General features: G+C 43.3%; 2 protein-coding genes across 4 annotated transcripts in view; both read right to left on the reverse strand.

Annotated features, from left to right (window-relative positions):
- Positions 1-11,930, reverse strand: part of camsap2b (calmodulin regulated spectrin-associated protein family, member 2b) — a 36,398-nt gene extending 24,468 nt beyond the window's left edge. For 2 of the 3 annotated variants that reach the window (XM_030074571.1, XM_030074569.1), the window contains exons 1-2: positions 11,270-11,930; positions 4,231-4,490 (exon numbers count right to left, since the gene is read on the reverse strand). In XM_030074571.1, coding sequence (XP_029930431.1) covers positions 4,231-4,490; positions 11,270-11,408 — 399 coding nt within the window. In that variant the 5' untranslated portion in view covers positions 11,409-11,930. The remainder of the gene's footprint in view (positions 1-4,230; positions 4,491-11,269) is intronic. The other variant, XM_030074570.1, reaches the window with a different exon arrangement.
- Positions 11,931-13,517: 1,587 nt separating this feature from the next.
- On the reverse strand, positions 13,518-16,980 carry ticam1 (TIR domain containing adaptor molecule 1). The gene is made up of 2 exons (XM_030075498.1): positions 16,728-16,980; positions 13,518-16,417 (listed from the first exon to the last, which is right to left on the reverse strand). The coding sequence occupies exon 2, from the start codon at positions 16,307-16,309 to the stop codon at positions 14,360-14,362; it is 1,950 nt and encodes a 649-aa protein (XP_029931358.1). The 5' UTR covers positions 16,310-16,417; positions 16,728-16,980; the 3' UTR covers positions 13,518-14,359.

The following is a 16,980-nucleotide window of genomic DNA, read 5'->3' on the forward strand; positions in this document are numbered from 1 at the left end:
GTGTGTGAGTGTATCAGTGTGTATCTGTGTGTGTGGGTGTGCATGTGTGGGTAAGGGTGTGTGCATGAAAGACGGAAAGAAAGAAAGAAAGAAAGAAAGAAAGAAAGACAGACGGACAGTGGAGAGAGGTGGAGATCCTGCTTACATATCTACACACGGCTCTCACATCCAAGGGAATAAAAACACCACTGTTGACATTACAGCATGGATTTGAAAGCCATGTGCTGCCTATTATCCCTTCACAAAGACCTCTGCTACTGTGTGTGTGCATGTGTGTGTGTCTATGTGTGTGTGTGTGTGTGCCTAAACCACCCATAGTGACTGACACACCTTATAAGGCTATGAAAATCCCAGACGCTGGTCATAAAGAGCTGTACACAGCCGCATTACGCTCACTATCTAACAGGAGCATCAGTATTCATATTCACTACTGTTTGTGTGTGCATGTGTGTGTGTGTGTGTGTGGCTGCATGTGCCCTTGATCATTTAGAGGAAGGCACAATACAGCTGAGCAAACAGATAATGAAATCAGCCTCTGTCTCGCGCGAGTGTGTGCTCAGAAATGACCCGCATCTGGGTCATTGTATGGTTTTATACCTCCACATCTCGCTTTGTTGAGATGACCGTGTGTATCGGCGATGATCCGGTTGCAAGTGTTCACACCGTCGATAAAATGTTACCTCTCTCGCGCTCTAGAAAATCCTATCCTACCTACGGCATTCCTCCACTGAGAGCGTTTACACACAGGCACACGCCCCTCTGCAGGCAAATTCAATTACCACTCCTGCTGTCTCTCCTCTTCCTCTTTCATTACTTTCAAGTGTTTTAGCACTCGGAGGGTAAGTGTGAAACCGCGCGTTTGACACCGAGCGTGGAGGGGGGAAATGGGGGGAAAAAAAGTGACAGAGAGAGGCAAGGTGGCATGGATGGGAGAAGGGGGAGAAGTGGAAAGTGGAGCCAGAGAGGGACGCACATGGCTCGCACACACTGCTGGAGGTCTGACAGGCTTTTGGAGTGCGAGGTAAGTGCATGTGTGTGTTTGAAGAAGGAGGGGTGTGTGTGTGTGTTAGGGGGGGCTTTCATTTGTGCACCAGACGTGCCTCGACTCGCTGCGAGACCCCACCCTCCATAGTGCTGCAGTAGACCACATCACGTCTCCCTCTCCTCTCCTCAACCCTCTCTTCCTCTCTCTCCCCGTTTCTCCTTTCATCCTCCCTCGCTCCCTTCTTTCCAGATGGCCAAATTAACGGCAAGCCTTTTCCACTCCTGCTCTAGTACATATATGACCTCTTTCTCCCACCAAAACAGTCAAGCTTTACCCCCCCTTCTCCCTCTCGAGTGTCACTGTTTTGGGCTAAATAGCCTTCTTCCGACTTTCCCAGACTGAGATAAGATGCTCGATACCATTTTCACCTCTTCCTATGAGTAGCATTTCGTGTTAGCTTAGCATAAAGACAGGAGGTCTATGGGAGCCATTAGCCTAGCTCTGTCAAAGTGAATAAATACACCTTTCAGCAACTCTGAAGCTGTCTTATTTACATCTTATGTGCGCCTTGGAGTTTAAAAAAAAGTGAGAATGTTCACGTGTTAGTTCAGATCATAGTGGAACTGTCACAGGTAATAACATTATTTACAGACTGATGGCAAATTGTAAAGCTAATGCGAGCCTGTTGAAACTTCCAAGTTCGCCTACAAAACCTCCTCTCGCCTCCTCCTTTCCCTTGTTCTTTGGTGCGCCCCTTTTCCATTTGTCCTCTTGTAGACTTTCACATTCAGCCTTGCCTCTCGCCTCTTGCTCTACTTTCCCACTTCCTGCTGGATGGATCGCAGCCAAATGGCAGCTCCTAGCCTCCATCAACCAATCCCCCCCCTCCCTCTCTATGCATTCACCCCCTGACAGCCTGCCATGCGCCTCCTCCTCTCTGACACTAGTTATCCCTCCACTGCACAGCCTCTGGAAAACCATGAGGTCATCATTTTCTTTTCAGATGTGCCATAACCCAAAATGAAAAATCTCGACTTCAGCGTGACTGAAAGTATAACTGCTGAGTCCACACATACACACACGAACCACATACACACTTCCTAGGGGGGCATCTCTGCTTTACAGCATTGACCTTATGAATTAAAAGTGCATGAGAGATGCAGGTACAGAGGAAGAGAAAGGAGACACAGGTTTAACAAATGGCCCGGCTGTGTGTTACACACATGAAGGTCAATAGCCTGCAGGACTCATTAAGCCTATAGGCTCCATTTGTCTACTTAAACAGTGTTACTAAAACTGTCTACTAAATCACATACCATACAATGACACAGAAACACACACACACACACAGGGACAATATACACACATACACATGCACAAGTCTCTTCAAAGGTATGAGAGGACATATTGGGCTAATTAAGTCTGCATCAAAACGCCGCCCGTCACTCCCTCCTTTATGGCACCTTCAATCGATCAGAGATATAGTGCACGCATACACACACACACACACCACACACACCTAAACATGCCCTTGAGTGGTGACTTTGAATCATCCTCCAGACCTGCACAAAGGGAGCGAGACACAAAGGCAGGGCATGGACAAAACTGCCTACAAGCAGCAGCAGAGACAAATTTTGAGGGGTGGGGAGCAGAGGAAACAGTGAGAAAAAAAAAAAAAACGGAGAGAGAGATGTGGTAGCGTGCAGTGGAAAGATGAAATGTGGTTAAATTAAATATTAAAAAGATAAAAAAAAAAAAATGTTCCAGCCTCGATATAACCCAAAGGGGCTGAGGAAGAGACAGGGACCAACAGAAAGAGAGAGAGAGAAAGAGAGAGAGAGATAAAATGAAGAGATAGCGGGAGGAGTAGAAACTAGGGAGAAACAGATAGATAGGGAGAACACATCGGTGAGACAGACAAGGAGACAGAGTGAGAGAGAAAGACACGGACAGACCAGAGGCGGGAGGGGGAGAGCGAGAGAGGGCGCACTGCAATGCAGACACCTTTTGCCGTCAGCAGAAGCGCCCACTCTCCAGCCATGCATGCACTAGCAGCGTGTCTGTCTGGGCCTCGCTCACTGCAGACGATACAGACCGACTCAAACACTCTCCTACTACTGCAAGCGGTGCTACCGGCCTGGCAGTATTTTGTTTTCTTTTGCCAGGCGGTGTTGCACACAAAACAGACAAGATGCTACTTGGCATAGCTCTTGGTGAATTAGTTGCATTAGCTTCGTGTGAGTTAAGGCGCTGTCTGATGACACCGAGGCTGAACACTGAGTAATGGGTTGCTATAGGAAACCTGTCATTAGGGCTTGTTTTTCTCCCAATGGGAGACATCTTGGAGGGCACCAACAGTAGGACACATGGCGCGGGTCACATGCTTGTATTCTCTCTCTCACACACACACACACACATACACACACACGCACACACAAACAACTTCATACATGGGCTTGTTTTTCGTATGAAGACATAAAGGCAGAACAAGATCGCGTGCAGTAGTCTAAATGTAAAGTACATATTAACAGACTGAGATCCAAGCGACCACCATTTCACATTTCAAACAGTCTCCATGGTTACTACATATAGTGACTGCGTGCAAGTGTGCACCTGTATGCACTGTATATGTGCATTCACAGCAATGGGAGGGGAAAAATGGATTCCAATAGTTCAAAAGACAAAAAAAAAAAAAAAAACAACCATAAGAGGATTTTTAAATTGCACACACTTTTAACGGCACTCTGAAGAAAACACAAACAGAGAATTAGTTATACATGAGGATTACAAATACAAAACTGCCAGCAGCATGTTTTGAGCTTTGCTTGCTTCCACAGGCAGGATGTTGAGGGAGCCTGAGGAAAATCACAGCGCCTGAAAATCCCTATTCTGTCATACAATCCGATCCAGGGCTGGGCAATAAGGACAAAATCAAACATTACAATATCTTCGATCTAATACCTTGATATTGATATTGTAAGGATCTTGGTGCTTTCATAAAATATTAACACCCAAGAATTTTGTGTTTAACAGTCATTAGTAATGTGGCTATGATGAACAAGCAAGCAGAGGCAAACAATATAACTGTGTAAAATGTTCAGAAAACTGTGTCCCTTCACTGTAATGCAGCATCCCTTGATTATACACGAAATCAAAGAAGATAACCATGATATTGATATGATATGAATCCTTCATCCAGTCCTAATACAAACAGTGTACACGCTCAGGCACTCTTAACTTCTCACCATGTGTATGGGCGTGCTGGTCAGGTCTCTCTCAGTGACCAGCCGGTCCTGGTCGGTGACGTACAGGCCTTTCTGGGCCAGGGCCTGGATGACAGCGTTGTGTCCCAGTAAGGGTTTGACGGCGTCGCTGCGGAGGATGAGGCTCCCCGCCCTGCAGTAGAGCTCTGCAGACTGGAGCAGGCAGGCCACAGGCGGCTTCAGGTGCTCCTGGTTGTACTGGTCCCTGTAGAAAGGCTCGGCCAGCTCCTCTGGCACCGCATCTGGGGACAGAGAGACAGAGCGATGGCGAAAGAGAGACAGGGTTATTTTATACCCTTCATTCAACAGATGCTCTCAAAGCTGCACTGGGCACTTTTTCACCTTGAAAAAAGTCTTGCTAATCCTGCCCTTCTTCCTCTCGGTGGGTCAAGGTCACGCACAAACCGCTTGTTACTCACGTGCACATTGTGAAACTGTATCTAACGTGATGCTGGGGTAACAGCAAGATCAGAAAAGCCACCACAGGTGATGAAGACGCAAACAGAAAATGCAGTCAGTAAGCATTTTTTCTTTTTTTTTTTAGAAAGGCCTTATTTAGCTAGAGTTCCTTCTTTTCTCTCTTGCTTTGACTTTCCTGCTCTGTGGTTGTAAATCTCACGTTGAGAGCCACAACCCAGCTCACTGCTGACCATAAGACATCCATGCAAAACATCCTGAGTCATGCTGAAACGCCTATTTAATTAATCCATTGGTTGAACAACAGAAAGTTAAAGTTAAGATTATAATTTCAATAATCAATGAAATGTTTCAGTGAAAAGTAAAAAGCCCAAATATCTGCTCATATCTGCTGCAGCTTTACTAAAATCATTATTATTAATAAGATTTGCTTCCTTTTCTCTGTAGGTATATTATAATATTATATATTATCTTATAATCATAATATTAATACTTTGGGTTTTTGGCTGCTGAACAGACTAGTGCCGAAGACATCACTTTGGGGATCTGCTAATTTCCCACAGGTATTTGTTATTATTTTTGACATTTAACTGTTGATTAATTAATGTTTTAAAAAAACTGACAATGAAAATATTTCTTAGTTGTAACCTTTATCCTGGGCATCTTTGAAAAGCCAATTCCAGAAAGATGAGGTGGGCGCCACAGACAGAAACAAATTTGTAATGTATTTTTTAAATTTGCATTGAAATAGCAAAAGGTGTTCATCACCACCACTATCCTCCTGTTAACACCCTCTTTATAGTGATGATCTGGAGGAGAAAAGGCTGCTGGAGGCAGACAGGGAGAGACGGGACAGAGGGTTCTGGGGCACGACCTGCCTGCTGTGTTTATCTGTTTCAGTGCTGTTTACTACCTAAGTGATCATCATTAAACTAAAATGGATATAAATGAACTGAATAGCATTTAATCTAATTCACCAATCAAAAATTTGTTACACCCTTTATGAAGTATTTAAGCACGGTTAATGTAATAATGCGATACTATTACAGTTACACAGCAACTTATTGCATTAAGACGTTTCACTAGCATTAATTCCACCCGTTTTGAGGGACATTTTATTACATGCTGACAAGCTCTTATCTGCATTATCTGGCATTTATTACATTAGCTGCTGCTAAAGACCTTAAGTGCAGCTTAAGGTCTGAAGCAAGTGTGGTGTACCTACATGACATTCTGTGTACGACACTGTGTACGACCCATTTTATAGCATTAATGGTGTTATATAATCTCTCAACTAAGAAAGGTGACACGGGTGAAAACCAACAGTTGTCAAAAAAGAAACTTGACATAGGAGTTATGGGTTTTATTGGTTTATTAACCGAGAGACTCACCGGTGATCCTGTTATACTATTTGAGTCATACTGTAATGTCTCTTAGTTAATAAACACACAAAACACGCAAAACTGTAGTCAAGTTTTTTTTTTTTGTTGTTTTTTGACAGCTTCTATTTTTTCACCCGTGTCATATTTCTTTTTTGGAAGAGTGTATTCCAAGATCATGCATCCAGTGCTGTTGCTCTAGTTGAGAGACGCAGCCAAGGGTGATATTTATACAACAGCTACCGATGCATGTGTACTTCTTTCTAAAAAATGAGTGCAAATACACAAAAGCAAGAAAAATCATTGACTAGGTCGCTGGTACTGCAGGAGCCCGCGTGGCAGCAACCACTAAAGCTCTGCTAAGCGCGCTTTACGAGAATCACCAGCAGAGTTGGAATGCTTGTTCGATCAATCAGATTGCTCGTATGATGAAATGTAAGAAGTAATTCAGCACTAATGAAGTGCTGGCGTGATGTGTGGATGGAGAGAAGTGTGTCAGCGTGGTGACACTAAAGCACTAGAATGGCAGCGTCATAAATGGCGTGTGACATCGCACACAGGCACTCAGTCATCTAATGATAACCATGCGAGTGTAATGTGTTCATTTGTTGATGTGTATGTCCACAAATCACATGAGTCCAAATCCAAGGAGAGAGTGTGTGCATATGTATGTGTGTGTGTGTGTGCGCGTGTGTGTGTGTGTGTGTGCGCATTGTACAGCACGTCTGTTAGTGGAAGTGTATGTTACCAAAGCATGGTGTCCAGTCTAATCCTGTTACCTCACACTGTAAATCTTGTTTGGAGAAAATAGCTGGACACAAACAAACACACAACTACACTTCAGTCCAGTCCAGTCTATCTATCTATCTATCTATCTATCTATCTATGTGCTCTGCATTTACACACAATATCATGTTCTTGCTGGCATGCTGTTGACTTAATGTTAAACAGTGTAAGTCATAATTCATCATCAGTATGACATCAGTATAATTCTGGGCTGATCACCATCTCTGTGTGCTCTGTATACATAGTTATCCCTTAAGTATCACATGATGAGTCAGTCGACCCTCTGTGTGAATGTCTGTGTGTGTGTGTGTGTGTGTGTGTGTGTTTGTGTGTGCATGTGGTGACACACACACATTTGTAAGACTGTATGCTTCAGTGGTGAGTGTGTATTCCTGGTGTGTGGGGTCATTTCCTCTCTCCCTGCCTGTGAATCACACGGAGGGAAACAGGGGACACAAAAGGAGTCTTAAAGGTACAGTTTTCGGGTCTTCACCCGACCAAAACAGCGACACTTGAGCAGCAAAACCGTTTCAAGCGAGAACACACAATAAAACCTCAGGCCACAAAAAAATAAGATCATTTAAAAAAAGACTGCTAGGCTTGTGACCCAATCTGGGCAATTTGGCATGACTGTGGTTAGCGCAGTGCCCCCAACCCCCATCTAGAGAGATAAAGAGGGATATTAAAGCAACAGACAACAGTGAACTACTTCAGCTACTTCACAGCAAGCCTTTTAACTCCTGCATCTAGTTACCAGTATTAAAGGTGACCATCTACTGTTAAAACATTTGAAAAAACCTATTGATTTAGCCTTGGTGAATTCAAATTTGATGTAACAGCATGTAAGGCATGTACTTTTGAGAAAACTACAATCTTTGAGGGGAGGTCATTTGGAAAATATCCACAAAGATACCATCTTTTTTTTTTCCGACTGGGAACTGGCATGCAGTTTAAGTTGTGTATGTGTTTCATTTGATGACCATTCAGCTTCAAGGTTAAAGAAAAAAAAAACAGAGCATTAGAAAACAGAAAAGAACAGTAGGCTATGATAACGCACATTCTTTAAACAGAGGGAAGGCTTTTCTAGGGTTCATGAAAAAGCTGCCTCGTCAAGGAAAAACCCTCTCCTTTGTGTCGGTCATCAAAGAGGAAACAGACAGGAAGTAGCTGCCACAGGAAGTCCAGACACGGAGAGGACTGCTACCCTGGAGACCCCCGGGACCACAGCTCAGCGCTGCACTCAGCAACATTATCTCTGCTGGGTTGTTAGAAACCTGAATCACTCATTAATCACGTTTGATGTGTGCTGATGACTTCTACGGACAAGATTTTATGGTTGATACAGTGTCCTATGGTCCTGCTTTGCCACTTGGTATCGATCATTTTCAAGTGATAGATCGACCCTGGAAACGCGAATTTGACTTTCACAATTTAAGGAATGCACTCACTTTTTGGTAAATGAGCTCATCAGCTGAACATTGTGCTTAAAGGAGATTGGTAGCAGGATTTGTTTACTTCACCATGGTGATGTCGAGTGCGTTGGTGGACAGTATGAGCTCGCTTTACATCATCGTGAAAGCATCACAGCCAGCAAAGCACACACATGAGAAACTCGCCGCACAGCTGTGAGTCGATCACAGGGCTTCCGAGCCCAAAAGTCGATGTGTTCCTCGGGCAACTTTGACCCATGGAGGGACCAGAGTCTGCAGGTTTCCACTGCAGCGTAACAGCAGATAATGTCACTGATTAGCTCCCTGATTAGCTATTTGGTGAAACCACTTCTGGTTAGAAAGGGAACCTATATAATCTTTCGTCCTCCATGCCAGCCCGTCGCCCAACCCTATTTGAAGTGATACTGATTATGACTGCATGATACAGCAATGATATCCTATCATATTGTGATTAATTTTACAGATATTGCGACTGTGAAATGATTAATGATTTTGGTGTGAATGATAATTTTTGCATTATAATTTTCCAGCTCCAACATGTTTTCTTACATCTGGAAAATACAGTTTATAGTCCAGGGTGTTTCTGTGGCGCCATAACACTATTTACAACAATGTTTTCTCAGACATTTTACTTTTTTTCCAGATAAAAAGCAGCTCCTGAAATTTGGATAATGCACTTGGCCATATTGCAGTTTCAGTAATATTTGATGCGTTGACGGTCGTGTGCTGGATGCAAAGTAGCAGTCAGTGGCCGGTCATGACGTTGGTGGTGTGATGATGTAACTGAGCCTAAAAATCAGTGCTGTTCCCATATTTATACTTAGCCTTTAAAGAAAGTGAACTAAAGTAAACTCAAGCGTAAGACACGTACAAACTGTGGTAAACAATTAGTTTGCCTAGTGTAGTATTTTGCAACTAACTTGGGACTAAACTGGACAAGCTTAATTATACTCCCCGCATGATTTAGAGTGTAAGTATACTTTTCTCAGTGCCTTTTGCTAAAGGGTAAAAAAGCATTCATCAAGTCTATCCTTGCTGGAACACATTCAAACCTAAAAGTACTATTATCAGGAGAACCTTCTGCATGTTCAACAACAGTAAATTAAAAGTATACCCTCTTGTTGTTGTTTTTTTGTTTTTGTGTTTTGTGTTTTTTTCTTTTCTTTTTTTTTTTTTTTTTTTTTTAGGTTTTTTAGTTTTTATAAGAGTAATTTCACTTGGTTATTAAGTTAGAATTTGTTCTCAGAGATGGGTTTTGCGAGCAGCCTGTCTGTAGATGTGTTCGACCACTCTGCTGATACCAGCATGCCATGGAGACACACTGGGAGAGATGTATGAATCGAGTAAAATTTGGTTAGCATAAAAAAAACACACTGAGACACAAAAACATTGTCAGACACACACATATGCACACTCTGCTGAGCCTGTGTGGGTGTATGTTTTTGCCCATATGACAACCCATGTCACTGAACGCTCTGCCCAAATTTTCAGTGGATGAGAACATTGCTAAATCTGAGCATCACTGGATTCAGATCCTTTGCTCGTCCAAACTAGGCCAAGCAGGACTCTGAAGACTGGTTATGAATTGGGCCACAGTTCTCGGCGGTGCTGGGAGCTGAATTTGTGTCACCAGGAGGGACAGGAAAAAACAAGGCAGAGGCGGCGTGCTAACAGCCCCCAGGTCTGGTAGATCCAAGGCTGGCCTGCTCGGCTAGACTAGCACACAACACATGTTGCTGTATCCAACCCCATCTGCCCCCCTGCAACCATTTCACGCTCTCTGACGGATGAGTGGAAAACAGAGGTTGAAAGAGCTCCGTGTGGCTCTGTGTGGACGTTTTGGTGCACGCTTGGAGACAAATGGATCGATATGTGTGACTGTGCATCAGCGTGGTTCAGAGGTCTCTTTCTTTTGATCTCTCCTTCTCAAATTTTCCATCTCTCTCTCTCTCTCTCTCTTTCTATCGCAGCCACTCAGGGACTCACAGGACTGTACATGGAGGAGCAGCCGTTAAAAGCATTCATTAGCAACTGGAGTAAACCTCTGGGCCCAAAGTAGGCTGGAATTACTCAGTCTTTATGAGGCCAGGCTGCCAGAGCTGCTTCCAGACCACACTGAGGACATGAGACAGGCTCAGAGCGGGAATAAATGTTGTCATGCGTACAGTCAAATTACTCACATGCATATCCATACGAAGGAATCAGTTCTCTAGCTTGATGGCCTCCATTACCACCACTAACATACCGTTATGACCCCCATGCACACCAAAGACACTCCACAACAGTAGACAGGCTGTAGCTGGGGCTCTTCCAAGTAGTAATTAGAGAAGAACAACTTCAGCTACAACAGCTCATTTGAAGAAGTCGAGTGGTTGTGTCTGTCTGTTAGGCATCAAACACTTAAATCTGTTACAATGTCATACATTATTCACTATGGGTTTGTTATATAATAGGCTTGGCCTGGCTCTATTAGCCATGTTAAATCTGCTGAAACGATAAACAGGCAACAAGTTACACCAATAACTTTGAGCAGCTAGCAGCAATGTAGTGGTTTACAGGAGATGATTAGAAAATGGAAAATAACTACCAGGGGGAATAAGATTCAACTGTAGCCTATTACTAAAGGAGCATTGATGTTTTTGTTTGTTTGTTTACCTAAAAACCTATCTAGGCCTTTCCCTATCCAATTGAGATCAGTATCTGTGCAGTCTTAAAGGGTGGGGAAAGTTTTAATCTCCTAAAAGGTGGCAGATTGAATTAAGGTGGGTTTATCCCCCCCTGGACAAGAGGGGAAATGTGTCTGACTCTAGTTTGATGGATGGCGTTGTGAAAGGCTGATTACTGGCTGTTGTTTACAAAATAGTCCCTTTCGTACGCCCCCAAATGCAGTATAGGCCCAACTGTATATTATTACAGATGTTCGAGGGTTATCTTACTGTATGTTTCCACTATTCTCATCCAGAAATGAAAACAGGAGGCGCCACCTACCCGAGCCGAAAGCTTTGGCCACAAGCCACGTCAGGCTGCATGATATTTTAGCCCTTGTAAAGTCGTAATGATCGAAAGCCTTGATCGCGGGGACGATGAAGGTCCGTCTCATCCCCCTCTCCTCTGCCGCATCACCCATCTTCACCCCAGGACTCTCAGGATCCCGTTACACTGCAACTGGAATATCAGTCAGCCTGAGGAATTCCTCCTAGCAGCGGATGACATCCCGTCCAGAGGAATTCAATGCACCAAATTTCCCCTTCTCCTGAAAAAACTTTGAATGTGGCCTGATATTGAGGAGGACGGCGAGTTGGCGATACCCAAGGGCGCACCGCGGTTACATCTGCACCACGCTCAGTTTTATGTCCCGAAGCTCCGATAAAAATCCTCTAAACCCTGCCGCCACGGAGCAGTTTAGCGTTTGTGGGGTTTCCGAAGATTTCCTCCATTCGCTGGCATTATCCTCAGGTTGTCCAGCATAGTGGAATATGGGATGCGCCGCTCCCAGTCCTGTGGCACACTGAACACTAAAATCCAAGCCGAGGGGATGGCGTCAGAGGCGCGGAGCTACGCCTGTCAATGTCCATGTTTTTCTTCTTCTTTTATAACTGTTTTCTTCTCCCCCTTCAATCTCGGCGGCGTCTCCTCTGCGCTTTTCCTGCCGCACTGATCGGAGGAGAGAGCGTACTGCGCATGCGCGATCCACCCACCCAGTCTATCCACTGGCCATTATGCCTCCTCTTCTTTGGGGAGTCAATCCACCACAGTATTATAAAAACCTAGGTGGAGTTACTGGCAGTCGGAGTTTTGACTCAGTCTCAGTTGCCGTTCCCAGTTTTTGAATGTATGCACAACAGGAACAGCTGAATGCCCTTATAGAACTATAACAAGGTGTTTAAGGTCTCTAAACTAAGTGCCCACACACACTATGAGACTCTGTGAGAAAATATAGTCATTGTTTTTTTTTTTTGTTTTTTTTTCCATTGTAAAGCTCTTTAAGCGTTTTTATTATTTTGTGTGGAGCTTTGAGCTGTATGAGAGGTGCTGGCTAAATAAAATGCATTAAGTACTGACCAGACATATCAAGTATAAGGTCATTAAACTCACTACTAAGTACCACAGGCACAATAATTCCTTGCATGAATATTATAAGTTGTAGGAGATTAGATAATGAGGCCATCATGAGTCACAGGTACCTCTTCACACTCTCGTCACACGTTTTTGTCCTGAGACCCACTCAGGTCGAATGTTTTCGTGTGAACAGGTGATTACAGGTTTCCAGGTTTGCAGATGACTCTCCAAACTCTCTTGGTGGTGATGAGCAATACTCTTTTTTCAGCAAATTTTAGCCGAGCAATGCAAGACCGATGTGTGCAAGTTAGTCATGAGGATTACTAGTATTTCTTTTACCACTGTGCTTAAGTGTGTGTGTGTTTGTGTGTGTGTGTGTGTGTGTGTGTGTTGCCTTTATTTGATGGTTCACAGTGAAGGTGAAACCAGGGAGGGGTTGGATTTGGACTCACAGTCACAGGGTCTGCTCAGAGCCAACTCAGCCACCACAGCACAGTGCATCAAGTTACTGTCTGAACTGTCAGATCTAGAGGATCAATTTTTCTAATTGCCGACAAGGAAATAAAATTCAGCCAGTCCCGTCTACAAGGAGAGTTTGATTATGCAGTAAAATCAGAATCTTGGTAAGACAGCTGGTGGGTCTGTTTGTTGCAGATAGTGAAGTGGCTTTTCCTTGCAGTTTATTTACTTTTTCTTGTATCATTTGGTTATATCTGAATGGTTTTTGTATTTAAACAGTAGTTGAACACCACTGAAATTTCAGTGTAGACTGTCCAGTAGTATATATATGACAAGGGATGCAGGTAAACTAATAACAACAAAAGCAAATATACACAACCTACATGCTTGATTTACAAACCAAGCCATAAAAGTCAAGAGTTTTTCAAATCTTGAGAACAGTGCTTCATGAATGGTTTTCTTTTGTATTAAATTTCTTATATTTGTCATGCTATTCATGCTTAACCATTCGGTTAATTACTTAATTTCTGTAATTACTTCCAGTCAGTGTTGAATGCAAAACAATCAGTTGCAAGATAAGAAATTAAGTGTAAAGCAAGCATGCACAAATTGCACAATGAATACAGATTTAGCCGTGGTGTCAGGCTCATGTCTGGATGGATTAACGTGTCTTCAATAGCAATAACAAACTCAAGCTTTATTTATAAAGCCCTTTTCGAATCAAAATTACAAAGTGACTCTGAGAACACCAGATAAGGAGAAAAATAAAGGCAAATGACACAAACCAGTAGTTAAAAAATGAGGGGATAAGAAATAAATAAGAAAAAAGTACAGCAATTTTATCAATCTACATTACTAGAGACAGTAAAGAGAGTTGCAGTGGTCCAAATGAGGTGACACAGTCAAAGTCAGAGGAAAATAAAATAGTTTTGAGATATTTTTCAACTGCAGGAAAGAGAACTATTTACCCTTCATGATATGGATAAGAAATCACTGTTACACTACATTATCACAACTGTAATTTGCACAATGAATGCACCCATAGAAATTACAGCTTTGTGTGAAATACAACCTAAACCTAAACAATCTAAACCTCATAGTCATCAGTTGACAGTACAGATGATTTTGTGACACTGCTCTTCACCAGATCCTGTGGACTGCAATCAGGATCATGTGTCAGCATTGCCCCCTAGTGTCTGTAGTGGGTTCATGCAGCCAGTGAGGTCAGGAAGCACACATCATCTTATTGGTCAGTAGATGGCAGTCCTCAACTAAATATTCACCGCAAATGTTCAGCAGCAGTAAAAGATTTAATCCCCGCTGAAAAGGCTTGTCTGTTCAAATGAGTTGCATATTATACTGCTTGATTACCTCATTTTATAACAGTACATTTATTGAAATTGCTACCATTAAGTGCTTTATATATTACTTTGAAACAGTTTGCAGCAAATTGGTACCTTTGTGCCAGCTGTGACATTTTAGTGTTTGGACTGTTGCTCTAATTTTTTATACAGTAATTACAGCCTAAAGTAATGAAATAACTAAAAAAGCACAATTGTTTTAACTGTCCTCATTGTAAACTATCCCATCTTTGTCGACAACTCCACCCAGTTCCACAGTCATTTGAGAGTCATTACCAATCATGATGTACTTAGCATTTTCAATATGAATGTTGGACTGTGGCCACCAAACTCGCCCATCCTCACCAACCTGTTGTGGTGACTCAGGTCCCATGCAGGAATAAGGAAAACCGGGAATGTTTGGGGAACCGCGCACATTAAGTTGTTGCAGGAAAAGTCTCTGTCTCTCATGCTCGAGCATCTTCACTTTCCGCATCTCACGTATGAACTGCTCGTCATTCTTGTTTTGTAGTTTCAGTCTTTCCTGTCGCCTAATCTGCTCTTTCACCTTCTGCTCCTCAGCCCACACCTTCCTCTGAGATTCAATTGCTTTTGGAGATAAGGCCTTTTTTATTCTCTTGTCGAAGGTCTTGTTCTCCACTAGTGGAACAACTGTCTGCAGAATTATGGGCATGCTGTGCCTGGACATGCAGTTCTCCTGTGGCAGCAGGGGGATGACAGTGTTGTACTTGTGTTTCTTATTTATGGAGTTGATGAGGGCAGAGTCTGTTTCCACCTCGAGCAGACGGGTGTGGAAGTTGCGGGTGAGCAGCAGAATGGTAAAGGCTGAGTTATTGATAGCATCCTCTACACACATTAGGGTCCTCTTCCCGGGGATTTCAAAGTCCCCGGAGAAAGTTGCCCCTTCAGCACCGATGATAGACTCCAGTTTCTCCCTCATGCGCTCAGCCATTTCTGCATCCTCTTGTGCGTGCAGGATAACAAATGAGTAAAATGTCGCCTCTTCCTCCTCTTCTGTGCCTTCCCTTTCATGCATCTCTTTTGGATCATTTATCTTAGGGAGACAAGTGTTTGCTGCAGTAGGTGCTGCCGATTTTAGCTCAGTGGTTTTCACTGCGGTTTGGTCCTGAACATTCTGGGCAACATGACGGTCCAACCTCCTGTACTCTGCTGCTAATCCTGCAGGGCCTTGACTGCCCGTCTTTGACTCTCTCCCTTCTTTAAACAAAATGGGTTCACTGGATTCAAGCCTCCTGGACTCTGCTGGCAATGTTGTACGGCCACAAGTGTCCATCTTTGAATGTCTCTGTTCTGTAGACAAAATGGACTCCTTAGATGAATTAGATCGCCCTGAATCATTTTTAATGACAGATTCGCTAACAAGGGGGAGGGCAGAACATGGATGGGTTTGACCTGACGTTGCTGGACCGCTTTTGTCCTCTTGACATGTGGTTGTTGACGCTAAACTTATCTCTAAGTGGGTAGGATATGAGGCTATAGAGGAGCTAGCCTGTAACGAGCTCGGCAGACTGTGAGCACTCTCCGACTGATCCTGGGATGCCGACAGTTTTAAAGCTGAGTTCCCGTTGTTCAGGCCACTGTGAGGATCATGGTCAGACCCTAATCGAAGTTCCTTGAAGGAAGACATCCACTCTGCAAACTGAGGCCCGCACACAACTTTAGCCTCTTCTCTCAGCTCATCTGTAGATGTGTATTCTAGATGTGTACCGTCATTTGTTTTGTCGTTATCAATGGAAAGAGCTCTCTGATACGCCAAGTTTCTCAGAAGTGGCTCACACAGCCTCTGCTCAGACAATACCTTGAAAATTCTGGCCAATTCTGCCAACAGTTTTACTGTAAACTCTTGAAAATGGCCACATATAACTTGGAAGTCTTCCAGCTTTTTGCTTGTGCGCCATTTTTCAGCCAGATGGTTAGCAAGGTAGCTGTCCTTGAGAGTCTGGAGTTTGTTCAGGGCCTGCGTTCCTTTCTGGAGCAAGATGAGACACAAGGCGTGCACGATAACCTCTTCCGGGGTTTCACCCAGCTGGAATGTCAGGCTCACCAGTCGTTCCTCTGGCACCCTTGTCAGGATCCTAAAAACATCTTGCAACCCGGTCCCCTGTTGTTCGGGACTCTTTTCATCCATTTTCAACTTTCAGTTCTTCACAAAGGCCAATATGATCACATCTGACTTTCTAACGTTGTCTCATTTCCTCAAGAACGTGTGCTACATGATTTCACGGCTCCTCTGTCTCTTCAACAGACCAAACAAAAGAGATACAAAAAAAAAAACTAAATGAGAAATTGCCCTGTGAACATGTATGGTCATAGCATTAGATTTATTTATTCATTTTTTTAAGCTTTGATAGAAAAGTGCAACTTGGTAACTTGTCCATGTGTGTTATTTAGCCCAAATACAGCCCGAGAGACTAAACTTTGTATCATTATGGCAGCAGTAATAATCAGTTAAAGCCTGTACTGAATGAATTTTAAGCCATTTACAAATACAACTTGAGTAGATTTTCTGACACTAAAGCAAACAAAACTTCATGGGAAATACTCACCTGGCATGGAGTAAGAGAAGCCGTAACAGCAGATCTTAATACATTCCCAGCTCAAACAAGGAAGTTACTCAGAGTGGCTCTCTTCCACTTCAGTGCAACTAGTACAGCAACGTCTTTTCTGCATAGAGATTGTGGTGTGAAGTTTGAATCTGCCAAACACAAGGCCACCGGGTTCATAAACTTTGCCTTAACTTCGGATTCAAGTAGAATCAAGTTCTGGATTTAGGCCTATGCCTGCCCTGCAACATTTTGC

This window comes from Myripristis murdjan, chromosome 17 (assembly GCF_902150065.1).
Source record: "Myripristis murdjan chromosome 17, fMyrMur1.1, whole genome shotgun sequence".
In the NCBI taxonomy this organism is placed as follows: Eukaryota; Metazoa; Chordata; class Actinopteri; order Holocentriformes; family Holocentridae; genus Myripristis; species Myripristis murdjan.

Excerpts from the sequence above, each read along its gene's own strand:
- ticam1 (XM_030075498.1), bottom strand. The coding sequence starts at position 16,309 with ATGGATGAAAAGAGTCCCGAACAACAGGGGACCGGGTTGCAAGATGTT.